The 21215-nt window shown below is 30.8% G+C and overlaps 1 protein-coding gene across 1 annotated transcript in view; it reads right to left on the reverse strand.

Moving 5' to 3' along the window:
• Positions 1–21215, reverse strand: part of LOC108686915 (DENN domain-containing protein 1A) — a 74748-nt gene that overhangs the window by 40627 nt on the left and 12906 nt on the right. The window contains 5 exon segments of the mRNA XM_018192433.1: positions 111–165; positions 334–366; positions 482–658; positions 9779–10006; positions 10105–10206. Coding sequence (XP_018047922.1) covers positions 111–165; positions 334–366; positions 482–658; positions 9779–10006; positions 10105–10206 — 595 coding nt within the window.

The following is a 21215-nucleotide window of genomic DNA, read 5'->3' on the forward strand; positions in this document are numbered from 1 at the left end:
CAATCGTCCTGTCTCCCAAATAAATATTTATAATAGATATAATATTTATAAATATACATTTAATATTTTTATATGTCATAATAATAATACAGATTACAAAGATCATATACCTTTCCATTTCAATCCTTTATATGCCGTTTTCATATCTTTGCCTTTATCTTTCACCTGTAGATATCAACCTTTATAGCATTTCTTCCATTAACTCTTATTATATTCTAATAGATATTAAATAATATAGAAAGTTATAAATATAATGTTCAAAAATGTTAATTGATAGCTCATACATGATTATATATAAAACAATGTTTGTAATAAATTATGTTTTAAACTTACTGATCTAACAGCATATTTTACTGCTGGATTGGCCTGCAAGATAACAGAATAAAATATTATTTTATTTTCTTTTACAATAAAGGCAGATAGCAGATATTTTGGAGATAAACTCTAATACCAATTTAATTGAAATGTTAATGTAACATGCCTTATCTTTTACACTACGGAAAAATGCGGAGCTTTCTTTTCGCATAGTGTAAGTCCATTCCCTATATTGTTGTATAAATTTATTACTTGATTTGGCCGAATAACTGCAGGCTTCCATTTCGAATTCATCTGAGAAGCCTAGTCCTGAATTAAGCATATTTAATCTTTCTTCTATAAACTGAAAATATCCAAAATGTTTTTCTTTAGATTAGCAGTTGTAATTATACTATAATATAGTATAATTAGACAGTGCTTAGAATAATAGTCATACATTTCGGCCAATTCCTGAAGCGTTGTCTGGTGTTCCCCTACCTCTCAAAGCTCAAACTGCTGACATCGATGAGATATTATTAAGTCCATGATATAAAGACAAGAATATGCCTATGCGCAGGATATAATCACGATACTCGAACGACCAATTAGATTGTTGACAAGTTATGTCATAGTTTCGTGGTAAATTCGAATGTATTATTTATACTTACAGCACTCCTTGCAATATATTTTAACAAATGTACAAAAGATATTAAACACAAAATATTAAAAAATACAATATTATAAATACAAAAATATTATAATATAAAAAGAAACACTAAAAATAAAAATATATATTTCAGAAATTTATTTAACCTTCAAATATAATACTAAGATTGATCCGTGAGATCATGCGAAAGAAAAAACGCTATATTTATATCTGTACGCTATATGATACAAGGGCAAGTCAATAAATTTTTAGAAAATCTGTCAGAAGGCACTCGCAGTGTCATGTCACATTACTTTTTTGACAAGTAACATCTCTCAGCTGATTACTGTCAAATTTTGAATGGAATTCATCGCGTGATTTCTGTAGACGATTAAAGCGAACAACCTTTGTATTTTTTTGCAAAATGGAAAAAAAACCGAGTTTCGTGCAGTGATCAAATATCTACATATGAAAAGTTTAATGCCGAAAGAAATCAAAGTCGAGTTGGATAATGTTCATAGCACATCTGCACCAGCGTTTGTGACTGTATACAATTGGGTGAATGAATTTAAACGTGCATCCACATGTGATGCACCTCGTTCGGGACGTCCAATTGAGGCTACTCCAGAAATCATCGATAAAATCCACGATATTGTTTTGACTGATCGACGAATGAAAGTGCGCGAGCTTGTTGAGGCCACAGGCACAGTGATTTCAATTTTGCACGAACAATTGGATATGAAAAAGCTATCGGCAAGATGGGTGTCGCATTTGCTCACTGTGAATCATAAACGCGAGCGTGACGATTTCAAAACATGTTTGGAGATATTTCAACGTAATCCAGATGAATTTCTGCGTCGATTCATTACTGTGAACAAATATGGAGCCATTATTTCATACCCGAAACGAAGGTACAGTCAAAATAATGAACTTTACCGGGTGAACCAGTTTCGAAGAAGGCGAAGACCGTAAAGTCGGCCGGAAAGGTGATGGCCACAGTTTTTTGGGATGCACGCGGTATTAATTCATATCGATTGCCTTCCGTCAAAGCAAACGATCAATAGCGATTATGCAACCTTATTGGACCGTTTCAACAATATTTTAAAGAAAAAACGTTCCCATTTGGCGAAGCAATACACGGGTTTACACATGTCCGGCACTGATGATCAAATTCAACGAATTCCGCTACGAATTGTTTCCCCATCCAGCATATTCGCCAGATTTAGTCCTCTGCGACTATTTCCTGTTTCCCTGAATTCTTCCCTGAAGAAATGGTTCGAAGGAAAGAGATTCACCACCAAAGAGTAGCTCATCACCGAAAGCTTATTTTGAAGGGTTGGACAAATATTATATTATTTGAACGGCTTGAAAAAGTTGGAGAATCATTGAATCAAGTATCGAGTTGAAAGGAGATTATGTTGAGAAATAAAAATGAATTGATCAAAAAAAATGTTTTACTATGTTTTTCTAAAAACTTATTGACTTGCCCTCGTATATCAGTTTGATTAATAAAACATAGATTTCTAAAATTGCTGTTTTTATTCTAGTTCTTTTAAATCAATATCAGGGAATAACTTCGAGGGAAAAATATCGTTATTTTACCTTAATGCTTAAAGGGATGCTGAAGTGGTCAAATTGTCGGTATTTCGCAGATCAATATAAATCTCCGACTTTACTAAACGAAATCAAAAATACTTTTATAGGATTGAAGTAGATTAGACGCAAAATTTGAGTGCTGTAATAGATTTTATACTAAAATAGGAAAAAAAATTAAAAACTTATATTTTTTTCACCTCGTAGAGCTATCACGTGACATAAATGTTTCCTTAATACAAAAGTTTTATAGCTCATATGGACTACACGATAGTGCACTCAGCGCATGACGTACACAAATAATACTGAATTTATGAAACTAAGATTAAAAGCTTCAAAAGAAAGATTTATATTGATCTGCAAATAATGTGATACATGAACGCTGAGCGAAAACTCGGAATAAATAAAGTAATAATTATGTCTAGCTAAGTGTTCGATCTTCTAAAAGTTGACATTGCAATATGATAGATAAAGACAAATGAATGTTTGAGCGAAACACAACGATATATAATAAGTATAAAAAATGAATGAAAGATCGCTACTACCGAATTTGGAATAGTTTTATCGATAATACACGGCTCCAGCATCCCCATTTAATGAATATTTTTTATTACTTAACTAGCTCTTTAGGTTATGAAAAGTGTATCATTTTTTCAAAAATATTTTCCTCATAATTTATTTCAAAGAAGAAGAATCGAAAACTTATGCATTTTATAATTTGATTAATTATTATTTTATTATATATATTAATATTAATTAATATTATTAATATTATTAATATTATTAATTATTTGGTTATATTATTGGATGCATTAATTTTTTTTGGTAAAAATATGTTTTTTTTATTGTAAAAAAATGTTATAAATTGATCATTCAAAATATCGTCCATCGTTAGCCACTACTTTTTCCCATCTTTCTGGTGATAGATGGATTCTATGTCGAAAAAATGATACATATTTTGAGACTATTCATGAATCGACTTATTTTTTGGTATCTTCATAAGAATAGAAGCGCTTCTCAGATAGGCCATGAGTCATCAATCGAAATAAATCGTAATCAAAAGGAACAATATCTGGGCGGATATGATAGGACATTCCAATTAAGCACTTCTAATGTTTCCTTGACCGGTTTCGCAAAATGTGACCCAGCATTGTCGTGATGGAAAATGTTGTGTCTTTTTGCATAATCTGGCCGTTTTTGCTTCAATGCTCGACTCAATTGCATCAATTGTTGTTGATAGTGTTCCCCAGTAATGGTTTTGTTGGGTTAAAGCAGCTCATAATATTAGGTGTACAACTTTGCTTCCGCCATTTTTTTCCGAAATTCGAGGCTTTATTATAAAAAACTGGTTATACATTTATGATTCAAAGTATTGTCCATCGCTGGCCACTACTTTTTTCCATCTTTCGGGTAGCGTACGAATCCCGCGTCGAAAAAACTGGTCATCTTTTGAGGTTCCACGAATCGATCCAATTTTTTACTTCTTCATAAGAAGTGCTGGTCAGCCAGATCGTGTGCCATTGATCGAAACAAGTGATAGTCAGAGGGAACAAGAACTGGAGAATACGGGTGGGGTAGGACTTCCCATTTCAACGTTTCCAAGTATGTCTTGACCACTTTCGCAACATGGGGTTGAGCATTATTATGCTGCAAAATCATTTTATTGTGTCTCTCGTTGTATTGCGGTCGTTTATCTTTCAATGCTCGGCTCAAACGCATCAATTGCGTTCGATACCGATCGCCTGTGATTGTTTCAGTCGGTTTTAACAGTTCATAATACACTACGCCGAGCTGGTCCCACCAAATACAGAGCATGACCTTGGAGCCGTGAATATTCAATTTGGCCGTCGACGTGGAAGCATGGCCGGGAACTCCCCATGATTTTCTGCGCTTGGGATTATCGTAATGAACTCATTTTTCGTCCCCAGTCACAATGCGATGCAGAAATCCCTTCCGTCTTTGGCTTTCAAGCAGCTGTTCGCAAGCAAACAAACGCCGTTCAACATCTCTCGGCTTCAATTCGTACGCACCCAATTTCCTTGCTTCTGAATCATTCCCATGGCTTTGAGGCGTTTTGAAATGGCTTGTTGAGTCACTCCCAATGATCGTGCCAATTCTTCTTGACACGAGTCTTGCTCAAGTAATGCCTCCAATTCTGCATCTTCGAAAACCTTCTCTCTTCCACCGCTATGCCGATCTTCGACATCAAAATCACCGTTCTTGAAGCGTTGAAACCATTCACGATACGTTCTTTCACTAATAGCGGCCTCACCATAAGTATTTGAGAGCATTCGATGAGCCTCAGTCGCAGATTTCTTCATATTGAAGCAAAAAATTAAAACCTCCCGCAAATGACGAGAATTTGGCTCGTAAACTGACATTTTCAATCGAGAATAACTTTATGATGCAGACACAAATCGACTAATGTTTCTATGGCGTTATGTTGACAGATGCCCAAGTTTATTGTATGACGTCTATGATCTATTTATTTCGACCACCACTTATCGCTAAAGGATCCATTTATAGGAAAACGGCGGAAGCAAAGTTGTACACTTAATACATCGAGCTGATCCGATCAAACAGAGCTTGGCGCCATGAATATTCGGCTTTGCCGTCATGTTGGTTCGCCTGGCTTACACCATGATTTTTTGCGCTTCAGATTATCGTAGCATATCCATTTTTCATCACCGTCATAAGATACAAAAAACTTTTTCTTTTGTGTCTTTGAAGCAACAATTCACAGATCATTTTGCGCCTTTCCTCGGCTTCGTATAGCCTAATTTCCTTGCTTTTAAATCATTCCAATGGCCTTCAAACGTCTGGAAAGCGTTAATCGATCAACATTTAATGATTCTGTAAGTTCTTCTTGCGTTTGATTCGGGTCTTGATTGGATAAAGCTTCCACTTCCTCTTCAAACTTTTTCGGCTAGTCTGGATGTTCCTTGCCTTCCGTGTCAAAATCATCTTTTTTATAGTGTTGAAACCAATTGAAATCGATGAAGTATAATTACCATAAACTTCCGACAACATGTTGACTTTCCGCAGCATTTTCCTTTAAGTGGAAGCAAAAAAGCAAAGCTCGCAAATTTTATTACATTCGACAAAATTCGACATATTCAATGCTTAAAAAAACAATGTTGTTTACAGTTTTGCAAAATGATACCTATTGAAAATTAAAGTCACATGATGTTACTTTGAAGATAGCAATAATATAGTGCGATAGTACTAATTACGCCATCTCTTGAAAATCTTTTAAAATTAATGCACACTCCCAATAGTAAATAAACCAAAGAACAACATTCATTATTTTCTTATATTGTTTATATTAATAATATCACCAAATACAATCACGGGAAGAAACAATTTTTTGCACACGCACGCACACACGCACGCACGCACATCTCGAAAATAAATTCCTTATTGTGAACACTGACTCAATTATACTTTCTTAAAACTTTACCTTTGATAACGGAGATATTTCGATTTTCAGCCATTCTTCACGCCATTTAATGCAAACTGCTTCATCTTTTGGAAATAAAAAATTTCACCGGAAGATTTTTCGTCTTTCGATAATAATTTTTGCATGCACATTTCTTTTACTGAACACTTTATTTTAAACTGTGATCACAAAATACAATCACTTTGTAAACAGATGTACTCACAGCCGTGATTTGCAACATGGCTGTGTTCGCTTTGCTGCTTACAATATTTTAAGCATTGTTTCATCCTTGTTGTTTATTATATTTAAACAAGGACAAAATCACTCGAAGCTGACGTAACTTGTTGACAGTGTTTTTATCCTGTTTATCATGTTTTTATCCTCTCTTTTCCATATCTGCGCAATTACTTGACGAGCATACGCTTGTCTTTATATCATAATTAGACCTAGTCTACAATCAGATGTTTGTCGTGCGCATGCGCACAACCTTGATTTTTTTATGTCGACTGTCGACTGACGTGCGTTGTTTGGAAGATGGTCAGATCCCATCTTTTACGATTAATGACATCCAATAAGCGTTATCTGACTTGATTGCAAACGAGACCTTAAACATCGTCAGCCCTGGGCAAATTTTCGTAATAAAAATTTACGATTATCAACATAAATATTTCGATAATACATTATTAAATTCATGATTTTTTTTATTATATAAATGCTGTATAAATAAGTATACATACTTTTAATGCTATTTTATATTGCCGAAAAATTATAATTTTTATTTGTAGTTATCATCTCTATTGATAAAAACTCGAGTGATAATATTAAAATCAGTTTTAAATAAAAATCGAACATTATTAAGTTTATGTTTATTAAACAGATATACATGTCTATGAAACTGATAGATCATGAAATTAGTACCATATTATCAGTTTCTTACTCTTAATCTTAACTTAAATTTTAACAGTCGTGAATTTCTAAGCATCAATTATCTTTAATAGTATCTCGTCAGTGCTGCTAATCACGCGTGTGACGCTGTACTTCAAAAGTGTTGCAATATAAGAAATATGCTAGGATCTCCTCGATAAATTATCATTAAAATATTTTTTCCTATATAATTTTTATTTTCATAAATAATTAAATTAAATTTTCTACAATAATTATTAACATATTATAATCTGTAATACAATAAACATAACTAACTACAATGATAATTGCATGATAATTGCAATATGGACAATGGCTTTCCATTGTCCATATTACCTTTGGATTCTTAGAATGTTATTATTGATGCGATTTTTCAAGAGTTTCTTCAGTAGATTTTTTTCACTAAAAAAGTAACAAAAAGATGATCAAATGTGTGACTTGAAGTAAAATTCTATATTATATGTTTTACATTATTTTCATATTTATGAGTAATTAAATTATTGGGAGTACAAATAAGTTTCCGCCGTTTGCAAAAGACGGCGCCACTAATAAACTATAGTTAAAATTGTTTGATGTAAAAAGACATATAAGATTGGACATCCGGCAACACCATAATCTTGAAATATCAGCGATTTTGTATCAGTATCATATATTTTTTTTGCACGAAAATGTCGAGTTTTAAGCTGAATAAGCGTCATTTGCGGGAACTTTTGATTACTTTGAACTTTTGATACTTCTTTAATTTGAAGAAATCTACAGCTGAGGCTCATAGATTGCTTGTAGAAACATATGATGATGCTGCCTTAAGTGAGAGAAGTTGTCGTGAGTGATTTCAAAAGTTTAAGAACGGTGAATTTGACGTCGAAGACAAAGAACGTTCGGCGGAAGGCCGAAAGTGTACGAAGACGCGGAATTGGAAGCATTATTGGATGAAGATTCGTGCCAAACGCAAAAAGAACTTGCACTTACATTAGGAGTGACTCAACAAACAATTTCATATAGTTTGAAATCATTGGGAATGATTCAAAAGCAAGGGAATTGGGTTCCATATGAAGCCGAGAAACTTTGAACGCCGATTTTTCATATGTGAAATGCTGCTTACCAGACACAAACGAAAGGGTTTTTTGCATCGTATAATCACTGATGATGAAATGGATCCACTACGATAACCCAAAGAAGAGGAAATCATGGGGATCACCTGGCCATGCTTCAACATCGATAGCCAAGCCGAATATTCAGGGAAAAAAACTCATGTTGTGTATTTGGTGGGACCAGCTTGGTATCGTGTATTATAAATTGCTCAAACCGAACGAGACCATTACTGAGGCTCTCTACCGAACACAATTGATGAGATTGAGTCGAGCACTCAAGGAAAAACGCACCCACTATTACTCCAGGCATGACAAAATTATTCTCCTGCATGATAATGCTCGACCGTTGCGGCGCCAGTCAAAACCTATTTAGAAATGGGAAGTTCTACCCCACCCGCCGTATTCTCCAGACATTGCTCCTTCCGACTATCACTTGTTCCGATCGATGACGCATGGCCTGAGTACTTCACATCATATGAAGATACCAAAAATTGTATCGATGATTGGATAGCCTCAAAAGATGAAGCGTTCTTCCGACGCGGTATCCACATGCTACCAGAAAGATGAGAAAAAATAGTGGCTAGCGATGGCCATTACTTTGAAACATTATGTACCGTTCTTTCACAATAAATGCTTAATTTTTGATAAAAAACGGCGGAAATTTATTTGTAATCCCAATAAATTTTTGTATTTTTAACATATTATAGTCTACAATAATTTACAATAATTACAATATAATATAGAATATGAATAATAACTTTTCATGTTACCTTTAAGTAATAATCATATTGTAATTATATTATTGTAGACTGTAATAATAGAAAATTTAATATTAAAAATATTATGATGGCTCAAATGATTAATAATTAATTCAGTAAATAAAAAGGACCAACGAGTTAAAGTAAGTTATTATTGTCAATATTTTAAGGCAAACCATTATAAACAAACGTTTTGACCTTCTAGGAGGTTCTTTTCAGTTTTAGTTCTAAATTAAAATCTAAACTACTAATCTACATAATAAAAATCAATTATAAACTAAAAGCGGTAACACGAACACAATGAACCACTGATTACAATGATTCGCTCAAAAAATCAATTCATTTAAATGGCTTTCATTAGTACTATATTGGATTATACACTTCTCTAACTTCCTGTCAATATAGTGTAAGCTTTATTCTGAAACTTAAATCTCATCCTGCGGCTTTATAAAAAAACGTTTGTTTATAAAAGTTTACATTAAAATATTGACGATAATAACTTGCTTTAGCTCCTTTTATTTATTAAATAGTTAAAAATGAAAATTTAATTTAATTACTCATGAATGAAAATTATGTAAAACTTACAATATAGAATTTTAGTTTGCCGAGTCATATTTGATCATCTTTTTGTTCTTCTTTTAATGAATCTGCTGAAAAACCACTTTAAAAAAATGAATCAATAATAATACTTCAAATATGGAAATGGCTATTGTTCACATTGTAATTATCATATTGTAATTATATTATCAATTATATTATTACGGACTACAATATGTGACTACAAAATGTTATAATAATAATAAAACATTTAATTAGTTATGAAAATAAAAATTATGTAGAAAAAAAATGTTTATAATAATAATTGGCTAGAAGGTATGATTTAAATATATTTCTTATATCGCAACATTCCTGAGACACAGCGTCACGTATGCAATCGGCGCAGACGATTCGATTATCGAGATCATTGCCCTAAGAATCGACCCGAAATGTGCAACTAATTCAGAACACGGCACTGTACTTATAACACACTTACTTGTTGGAAAATTTGTAATTCTAACATTTTTCGTAAAAAGGGTTGCATGGAAGATGGTCTACTTTCAACAAATGCATTTTGATTAAACGTGATACGCTCACCCTGCTGCAAAGTTAATGCTTCTCTATAACCTGCGGTTAATTGCACTAATGCCCGCAGGAATGCCCTTGATACGCCATCTCCAAGAAGAGTCGATCTATTGCGTAACGCTTTCTTTAAATTCGTCATCTACAACACAGAAACTTTTTACTTTATTATTTAAGACATTTATTAATCCTTAAAGATACATATATTAGTGTATCGTAGCACTATATCGCTTTACGCACTACATCTTGAGGTAAAGATTCCAAATCTTGAAACGGTGACTCAATTGTGTTATTATCAGCATCTAATATAACAACTTCTCCTAAATCACTCTTCGGTACTTTCTGCAAAAAATGTTATACAAATATTATATATATAGTAACGTTTATAAATATTTGACAATAACATCTTTGTCACATTTCATAAAAAGTTAAATATCTCGATGAAAAAAGTTATAGAGAAGATTTTGACTATGCATTTTAAAGCTAAGATTTTAAAAGCATAAAGGACTTTAAAATCGCGTTTGAATTTTTTTGTTCTTAAGTTACATAAAATTGAAAATTAATATTTTTGTCTTTGAAGCGCTGCAGTTTGATAAAACATTTTAGGACAAAATTTAATATAAAAATATTAAAGTAACCATTCTAAGTTTTAAAATGGTTTTTGAAAAAAATTAGTACAATGATTTTCCACAAAGGTATCAAATTTTTTTATTGTGTAAAATTTTATTGTATAAAAATTTTATTGTATAAAAACACTTATTTTTTCTAAAATACTTTGTAACTTTGAAATTTATGGAGATAAAAGAGAGAAATGTTTATCATAATGTGCTTAATTCGTATAAATCTTTTCTAAATTTTTTAAAAACTTTTTTGACTATCAATTTTAAAATAAGTTTTGCGCAAAATTTTATACGGCAAAAAAAATTTCATATCTTTGCGAAAAATCATCATATCAAATTGTTTCAAAAAGCGTTTTGAAGCATACAAAAATTACTTTAAAATACTTTCATATTAAATTTTGCCCAATGATATTTCATTAAACAGCATTTCAAAGACAAAAATATTGCAAAAAAAAATACCAATTTTATATGATTTAGGACAAAATATAGAAAAAAATTCAAACGAAGATTTAAGGAGATCCTCTTAAATCTTTTGTATTATCGTTTAAACACAATAATTTTTATATAACAATTACTTTTCTTCTCTTTTAGAGATTTGGAAATCCTTTTTCAGGATTAAAGTATACGCATTGATATAAGCTGTGAGGTGGAGTTTATGCCAAGAACAAAAAAAATTGTTTAAATCGAGATCTTTACACTTTCTTATTCTAATATAATGTAGAGTCAATATCATAACATTTGTCAATATCATAACATTTGCTCGACATAAAAGCTTTATTTGTACGAAATTGAAAGACTGAATTCTATAACATACGTGTAGGTGTCAGGGGATAAGTAATATCCGCCGGGCTAATTTTGCTCTAATTTCGATTTTGACGATTCTTGTAGAGAATTTCATAGCGTATTTTTTTGTGTTTAAAGCAAATTTGTAACTTTATGTTTTTAAGTTATGAACAGAGAAAAAAATAATTAATAAAATGAAAAAATTTCAATGCATTTTTGTGTTCGATTCGGTATATCTCAGCTAAATATGAATATTTTTCTTTGAAAATTTCACAGAATAAATTTCTACATTATTTAAATTTCTACAGTAGCAAAAGTATTTTGTAAGTAATATTTTTATTAATATATCTGCAGTGTATCCGTTGATCCGACATAAATATAAGTGGCATTATAGGGTAAAATAACAATTATTTTGTGTTACTGAAATCGTACATTAAAAGATTAATTTTTTATTTATTGACAAATATCTATAATACGAATAAAAAATATTTTGTTGGTTGAAAGAATAAAGATAGAAAAAATATTAAAATCATTATGGAACAAATGTATAAGAGATTTAATATTTTATAGTGAAACTTTTTGATTTTATTATCACGGTATATAGATGGGGCATAGATGAGTCTACGAGTTTTTCTATACGATATTTAGGTACATAGATGGTATATAAATGAGTCTTCTCTATACGATATTTCGCAATCTTTGATCATTCTTGCAAAACAGCCTATAACTCTCGCTATTCAAAAAATTTCAACATCGTATCCGTGTGTCATCCTTTTCTAAAAAAATGCTTTAGAGTTAGAATCCGAACTTTAAACTAGGCCACTTCAAAACTTTAATTTTATTTTAAAAAGTCTTTTACAAGTTGAGAAGAAAGCTTTGGATCGTTGTATCTTGTTGAAACATCCCTCTTTTAGACATTTTTTTTTACCATGAAGCAGCATGAGTTCCTTTAAGATCTCAATAAGCAAGTCAGTCCATTATTGTCTCTATAAGAACCTGTCTCATTTCTGGGAAAGTATCCCCAGACCATAACGCAAAATTCATCATGCTTTACTGTGGATACTTAATACCGAACATAATTTTTTTTATTTTTAAGACGGCGGATATGTTAGGTATCATCAGAGGAAAAGAGAACTTGTTCTCATCACTCTATACGACTTTAACCTAATCTTTTGTCTATGCCAAATGTTTTTTTGCAAATGCAAGCTTAGCCTTTCAATTTTTACGCTAATCATTGGCTTAATTCTTAAATGGGGTCTTCCCATTTAAACTTACAGTTGTCAAGCGATGTTTTATATTTGAAACATGTAGCTTGCAATCGAAATTTCTCTATATAAATCATTTCTTATTTTCTTGGCTAATTTATACAGCTATTAGCACTAGATCTCATTAATATTTTATGCAATTATTTATGAATAATTTTTTAATTGGCCATTCTTTCTGCTGTCTTGCGTTAACCATTATGTGGTTTGTTGTTTACATTTTCAGTTAACCTCTTTTTTACACCAGAAACTTACAAGTTGCTGAGACGGACTAAAACGCTTTGCAATTGCACAGACTGAATTTCTTTGGAATACGGCGTTTAAAATGCATTCTTTCAATTCTACTGGCTAATCTGCATTTTGGTATTACTAAACTTATATAAACAAATGCCTACATAAACATATTTTAATTACATAATCATATATTTGCTATTTACTAATTATTGGCAATACAAAATTTTTATGATCTGTCACATTAAACACAAACTTTGAGACAGCCTACTTCAAATGACTACCAAACGTAAACTATGCGTCCTTTCTGGCTGAAATTTAGCCTGAAGGGATTCGAAGAGTAGATCTTTCGAGATGTCACGTCATCAAATGGATTGTAGCGCCATTTCATGGAAATTTACCAAACTTATCAAACGACCCATGTATAATAGAAACGTCACAAAATACTTTTGAGAGCTACCGTATTTTTCGAAATATAGAATACATAAAAAATTTACGAAACATTTCACAGCCGAATGTCAAATTTTTCAAAATATTTTTCTTAAATTCGTATAATTTTATTCATTCGATCACAAAAGTTGTGGTACAAATTTTTGAATTGTCAATTTTTATTTATACTACCATTTTGTTTATTAATTAAGGAAATTTTTTTGAAAAGTTTTAGCTCTTTATACATTAAGATAGTAATGATGATTTATACGTCGATGCGATTATTTATAATAGTAAACAATAAATTAAGTTGAAAAAGATTTTGGGAGTCTTTAAGAATATTATGTTTTAATACATTATTGGCCCAGTTTACATCGTGCAGTTGATATGAGTATTAGTAACTTTCTATTAATAAAATAATCTTAATTTCGGCGAATATATTGAAACAAATACATGATATATGTATTTAATTCATCATTATGATGTATATTGTACCAATTTAATACATCATTCCTTAAATACATTACTGAAATTGAAATAATTTAATAGAAAGTTACTAGTTAGTACGTATATCAAATGCACGATGTAAATTAGGCCATTACTACCTCCGTTCCGTGGAGAAGAACGGTTCAAACTCTTGCGTTGCACACTACGTAATCGCATCGACAATATAAATCGTTATTATTTTACAACCTTAATGTCTAAAGAATTAAAACTTTTCAAAAAACTTGCTTAACTAAAAAACAAAATTTTAGTACAGGTAAAAGTTGAAAATTCGAAGATTTGCATAACTTTAGTGATCGAATGAACAAAACAACAAATTCGGAAGAAATATTTTGAAAAATTCGGCAACATTTCGAAAATTTTTTACGTGCTCTATATTTCGAGAAATATGTTGAAGTTTGTTTTGTGAAAGTTTAAAAAAAAATATTCATATTTTTGACTGAAATATGACGAGTCGAACACAAAAATATATTAAAATTTTTTTTATTTTACAAATTACTTTTTTCGTTTTTATAATATATTTCGGAAACAAAAAAATCATATTTGATTTAAACACAGAAAAAAATCTGCTATAAAATTCTCTACGAGAATCAAACGTCAAAATCAAAATTAGAACAATGTTTAAAAATTAACTCGCCGAACAATACTTAACCCGCAAAATCTACGCGTATCTCTTATAAAATTCAGCCCTTCAACCGTAATCCAAAAACTAGTAGTATTTACATGAATAACGTAAAGTTCTTAGAATTAGACTTATTATTAGATGTCTAATTACACTTATTATTAGATGTCTAATTAAAATGCTATTGTTCTACAAAAATAGTATAACAGAATATGCCCTCACGCCAAATTAGACTTGCTATACGTTAAGCCTTCAATTCGATTGTTAAGCCTTCAAAAAAGAAATATTTTCACGTTTTTCAAGTTTTAAGAGGATCTTAAAGTGAAGCCTGAATCTCCGACGAGGTTATTAAATGTTACTGTTTTTCCAGCGCATTAATATCTTTATATACTTTATATACTATTATAATATCTCATGCAGACTATGATACATCGCACATTCGTGTCAATTTTCGTATAATAAATTTGTCGCGATAAAATGTCCTAATTCCAAGAATTTGTTCTTTGTTCATACGAAATATGTGTCTGTGAGCTACAATTTCAATAAGTACAGATTGCAAAGTTTTTATATCAAGCGAACATTGTTACGATATTGACATAGTTCTAATGCTATTAGATTAAGAAATGATAAAAAAGATTTCATTTTAAATCATTTTTTGTAATTCTCGACATAAACTTTACCTCACAAACACGTATTAATGCATATGCTTTAATCCTTGAAAATGATTTTCAAATTTATAAACGAGGAAAAAAGTAATTGTTATATAAAAATTGCATAATGTCATGGCTTATTTCGAGCTATAATTAATTTTAAATTAATATAATTAACAAACGTTTTGGCTTACAAAGCCTTCTTCAGTGTTACAACGCAGAGATATAATGAAAATTTAAAAACCATCAATGGTGAAGTGTCAAAATATAAAAAGATATAAAAAAATTCGAACGTTAGTATATATCCCGCCAGATGACAATAAGCTAGGAACATTTGGATGCTTTAATCAACAGTAATTATCATTCGGCGGGATATGTATGATAACGTGTGTTAAACATTTTAATTCCCTTGTATTACACTTTCTACACTTTCTACACTGTTAATTTTTAAAGCGCATTTTATACAAAAATCTGCTTATTGGATTTTCCTTTTTTCTAACGTATGTGTCTTATTTTTCAATTTTATTTCAGAATTTATTCGCCTCATTTAAACATTAGGTGAATTGTTAATGGCTAAAAAATAAAAATAGTTATTGCATTTTTTTTATTATCCGAACTGAAAAAATTGATCCATAGATTTAAAAAAATGTTAATAGTGTAGAAATAAGCGATAACATGAGAGAAATATCACGGTGTTCCAAGATTCGAACTGAGAACCTAGTCTCTTTCATATTGGAGATAAACTTCCGTCCTGACCATGAGACACATAGCCCTAACGTTGATAGTTACTCCGTTTGCTTATTTTCTCTAAGTTTCTTACAATAGTATATATGGGGGAACAAAATAAGTTTAAAATATGAATTTTATATTTTTATTAATCTGAAGACACGATAGTGTTCTCAGCGCTAAGACATGGTGTGAGACACTACATTGATAAGAATATACGTAATTCTTGAATAAAATCTAAGCAATACTTTACGTATCTTTTTATTATTCCCTATAACTCAAGTAGTAGTAGTAGTTTTAATTTTTCTTCAAAAATATTCTTATTGAAAGTCCTTTTATTCTAACCTAAGTAATGACAGCTTTAATTCTCTGTCAAAAATTATTATTTTTCAAAAAAACCTATTGTACCAAATTAAAAATTAAAACCCAAATGATACAGTCTTAACTAACCAAATTAAATTCTATTCAATTCTAATCAAATTAAAAAGTAAAAGTTGTATTATATTTGTTATTTACTTAATTCTAATAATATCATTCGTATAAAAGATTTGATATCAATAATTGGCGCCAAATTAAATCCTATACCAATCAAATTAAATAAAGGATATAATCCAAGTGATATTATTTTTAACTTTTGTACAATAAAACCTAAATATATTAGGTGTACTTTGCTTCCGCCGTTTTCCTATAGGTGGCTTTAGCGGTAAGTGGTGGTCGAAATAAATAGATCATAGACGTCATACAATAAACTTGGGCACCTGTCAACATAACCCCATAGAAACATTAGTCGATTTGTGTCTGCATCATAAAGTTATTCTCGATTGAAAATGTCAATTTACGAGCCAAATTCTCGTCATTTGCGGGAGGTTTTAATTTTTTGCTTCAATATGAAGAAATCTGCGGCTGAGGCTCATCGAATGCTCTCAAATACTTATGGTGAGGCCGCTATTAGTGAAAGAACGTGTCATGAGTGGTTTCAACGCTTCAAGAACGGTGATTTTGACGTCCAAGGTCATGCTCTGTATTTGGTGGGACCAGCTCGGTGTAGTGTATTATGAACTGTTAAAACCGACTGAAACAATCACAGGCGATCGCAATTGATGCGTTTGAGCCGAGCATTGAAAGACAAACGGCCGCAATACAATGAGAGACACGATAAAGTGATTTTGCAGCATGACAATGCTCGATCCCATGTTGCGAAAGTGGTCAAGACATACTTGGAAACGTTGAAATGGGAAGTCCTCCCCACCAGCCGTATTCTCCAGACATTGCTCCCTCTGACTATCACTTGTTTCGATCAATGGCACACGGCCTGGCTGACCAGCACTTCCGGTCTTATGAAGAAGTAAAAAATTGGATCGATTCGTGGATAGCCTCAAAAGATGACCAGTTTTTTCGACGCGGGATTCGTACGCTACCCGAAAGATGGGAGAAAGTAGTGGCCAGCGATGGACAATACTTTGAATCATAAATGTATAACCAGTTTTTTACAATAAAGCCTCGAATTTCGGAAAAAAAACGGCGGAAGCAAAGTTGTACACCTAATAGTATATCTTTGTATTCATATTGAAGGATCTTCCTATTCCAATTCAAATGATTTTAATTCTTTTTATTTTTAAATTTTTATATCGCAATTCATTCAAAGACATTTTCTCTTCCAACTAAAATAGTATTTATTAATTCTCCTTCAAAACATTATTCAAACCGTTATCACAAAATTGCGTTAGCACAAAAAATTTAAGAAGTAATACGAACTTGCATCACATCTGTTTTTTTAACAAAAAATTTAACTTGTAGAGCTTTTTAAATTTCAAGACCCTGCATAATGGGAAAAAATTCGACCGACGTTCTAATTCTTAATCAATTAAAAAATTTTTCTTTTAATTCGCTCGAAATTGAATGAACTAAAAATCCATTTTGCATAATTTTAAATTTTGATTATAGTTCAAATTAAAAATAGTCGATCCAATAATCGATCCAATATCGTAATTTTGATTTGTTCTGTTCATTTCGGCAATTTATTTTGAACTATAATCAAAATTTACGCAAAAATTTTTTTTTCATTGAATTTCGAACAAATTAAAAGACTTCAATTTTGGTTAAAAAGAGAGCGTTGGCTGAATTTTGTCACAAAAGTATTTTTCCACTTACTTGTACCTTAATGATAAGTTAAAATTATTAAAAAAAAATCTGAAAAAAATCTGATTTTTTATTGAATCATTTTAAAGGTCATGATTAAATTTATAATAAAAAAGAATTGTTAAAATAACAACCGTCCTAATATATATATATATATTGGTGGAAGGTGGAGTAAGATGGTCCGCGGAGTAAAATGGTTTATTTACTAAATTTATTAGAATCACTTAATCAGAATTAAGACATGAGCGACTAACCTTGGGATTAGTCATCATCATGATTGATATGTGATGTGTGAATACGTGAATTGATGTAAACTCACTCTTGATGTAACGAATCTTGTTGATATAGAGGGAATACTATATGAATGCCTTAAGAAGTTTTCATGAAGAAATTCATGATGCATGAAATTTCTTAAAGTATTCTTATTGTGTTCTTGTATGAATTCCTAAGGAATTACAATTCAGGAAAGAAGAAAACTTGAAGAATTCTACTTTGCGAATTCTATGTCGGGATGAAACATGCAATGCAAATAAATTTTGAGATTTATTGGATATTTTAATCCTATATGCCTCCAAGCACTTTTCCTTGAATTTATAAAGTATAACTGTTGATATAGAGGGAACACTTCTGCAGATATTCGTTTTTCTAATTCTGTATTCTTCTTTAAAATAAATTCTCTATAAACTCCGATTCGCCTTCGTGCTATCTGGGATATCATATCAATCATGAGTGCGTTGGAGTGACTATAAAGAGGGAAAGTGAGAAGTTTTCAGAAATTCGGAACATGATGCATGAAACTTCTTAAAGTATTCATATTATGTTCTTCGAATTCCTAAGAAATTCAGGAAAGAAAAAAACTTGAATATTTTGCGAATTCACTGTGGTATCTGGGGAGTTTCTTTTAATCTAAATGTATGAATTTTAACAATAAAATATTTGATTGTCTTGATTAACATTTCAATATAGCTTTTTTAATGTAGAAAAAATATTCACTTTTTGTCGATAGTAAATTAATGTTTATTTTTCAAGCATTTATCATTGGATCAATATGATTAAACACACTGCTACGCCGATCGATTATTTCGACATTTCAAGAGTATAATATGTCATGAGAACATATACTTCGGCATCATACATCAATTTGCAAAATATAAGTCTGTTTTTTTTAGCTAAGATTCTTGTACAATTCATTTTTCTTCCTTTTTTCTTCTATTGGAGAGAAAAAGAGAAAAGGTGAACCGTATAAGAAGTTCAGCTAAAAAGAACAGGCCTCATGATTATATATTAAGGTACAATTAAATATAGCGAGGTATTAAATACGCGATCCATGGCATATAAGTCTTTGAAAGTCGCACGCAAATCATTATTTGTAGTTTTCGATGTCAGCAATAGCGTTCTTCCATTTTAATGTCTTGATAAAGACTCTAATAAACTCTGATAAAGACTAATTCTTATTAGTAACTATTTCCATATGTTAAATAAACATAAAATTAGCTTCTTTTTTTATATTTTTCTGTTAAAAAGTTAATATATCAAAAAGTCAATATATCATAACACTAGCGTGAGTTTATTTATAAAGAAATGTCAAGTTCTTCCAAATAGATTTCGCAATCTGATTTCTTAAGTGTTACATTTTAAGTGGCTAAGGCCCGGTTGCACCAAACTTAAAACTCTCTCTATCTCATTTTAAGACCGAAAAGAGACAGGGACAAAGAGACTTTTAAGTCTCGCTTAAAATTAAAGTAACGTTGGTGCAACCGGACCTAAGATTGCAAAATTTAATATTAAAAAATTTTTTTAAAGTTTCATGTTATTAGTTATTTGAAAGTAATATTTCATCAGTCACATTAAAAAAATTTTTTATACAGATAAATAAAGGTAAAAATATTAATGTTATTACACATATGGGGTAAAAAGGACCAATTTAAATGGGATAAATTGAATGAATTTATATATTTTTTCTACTTATATATGTATTTGTTCTAATTTGAGAAATATATTGTTGTCAACGTCAAACGTTGTAACAATATTCCAAAGGTTTTAACCATTAGTCCAACATCTTGCAAATGCCAGCGGTACTGTAACTTTCAAGCGTCATAACTCGAAAAGTACTTAAAAATATAATAAAAATAAACTTTTATTATAGTGTTTTCAAAAGGTCTTGAAGACAGCTATAAGAATAATGCAATAAAAAATGAGAGGTTCCATTTAAAAAATTTTAGATAAGCTTAAGGACATTTTCTCAAGATCAATCAAGATCATCAACTTTTTTTTTCCTTCAAACCATAAAATTTATGTCTGAAACATTTTTGTCTTATAGATTTTGAGAAAATTGATTGAAAAATTGATTAATTGAAATGGTCTTAAAATATATATATATGTACCTACAATGATAATAGAGTGATTGTACCAGCCTAATTTCTTGAAAAATATACATTTTCTTGACAATATTTCGAATAAAAGTTTTTTTACTTTGATGGAAAGATGATACTATTGATCTTGGACAGCGTTATCAAAATCAGGACAAGGTCACATTGAATTTTTTAAATGGAACTTCTCTTATTCGTTGCATATCCTCGTAAATTAAAAACTTTACTTTAGGTCTGTTCTTTTTAACTAAAGTTCTTGCACAATTCATTTTTGTTCCTTTTCTCTTCATGTTGAAAAGAAAAGAGAAAAAAGATGAACCATTTGATGAAGCAAGAAGTTCAGCTAAAAAGAATAATAAGCCTCTTGAGAACTCTTTTTAAAACATTATAAAATTTATTTCCATTAAATATTTTTATAAGGCTTGAAAATTATAATACTAGCATCATTACAAAGTGTCCGATCAACAATTAAAATCTCTTAAATGTTGTTTAGGATCATGATCTGGATAACATTTGTCAAGATGAAGGCTATTAGTGATTGTTCCTCTTATTTTCATTTTTGAACTAAAAATTCATTTTAGTGCAATAAACATATAAATTTAGTGCAACATATAAATGAAAATACGAGGAATAACCTCCATTGATCTTAATCTTGACAAATGCTATTCAAGTCATGACCCTGAACAGCATTTAAGGCTCCTGACTACTCAGCCAAAAATTCTGTGTTAACGATGACAACACAGAATCAGATGGCAGTCTGACGAAACGGTAGCCACACACTTAAGCACGAGCTCATGTCCGAGTGCTCGCCTGTGGCGCGCCGAGAATGAACGAGATAGCGAGCTTCTTCTTACACTAATCACTTGTTTCAAGCGACCGAAAATGCTTTCTTGGCAATTTCGGTCGCTCGACGGCCCATCTTTGGATAAGTTGAAGGCACAATAATTCGCCGACCGGCGAAAATCTATTAATTAATTATTATTACATATTATTATCTATTATTATTTATAATCTAT

This window comes from Atta colombica, unplaced genomic scaffold, assembly GCF_001594045.1.
Source record: "Atta colombica isolate Treedump-2 unplaced genomic scaffold, Acol1.0 scaffold101, whole genome shotgun sequence".
Taxonomy (NCBI): Eukaryota; Metazoa; Arthropoda; class Insecta; order Hymenoptera; family Formicidae; genus Atta; species Atta colombica.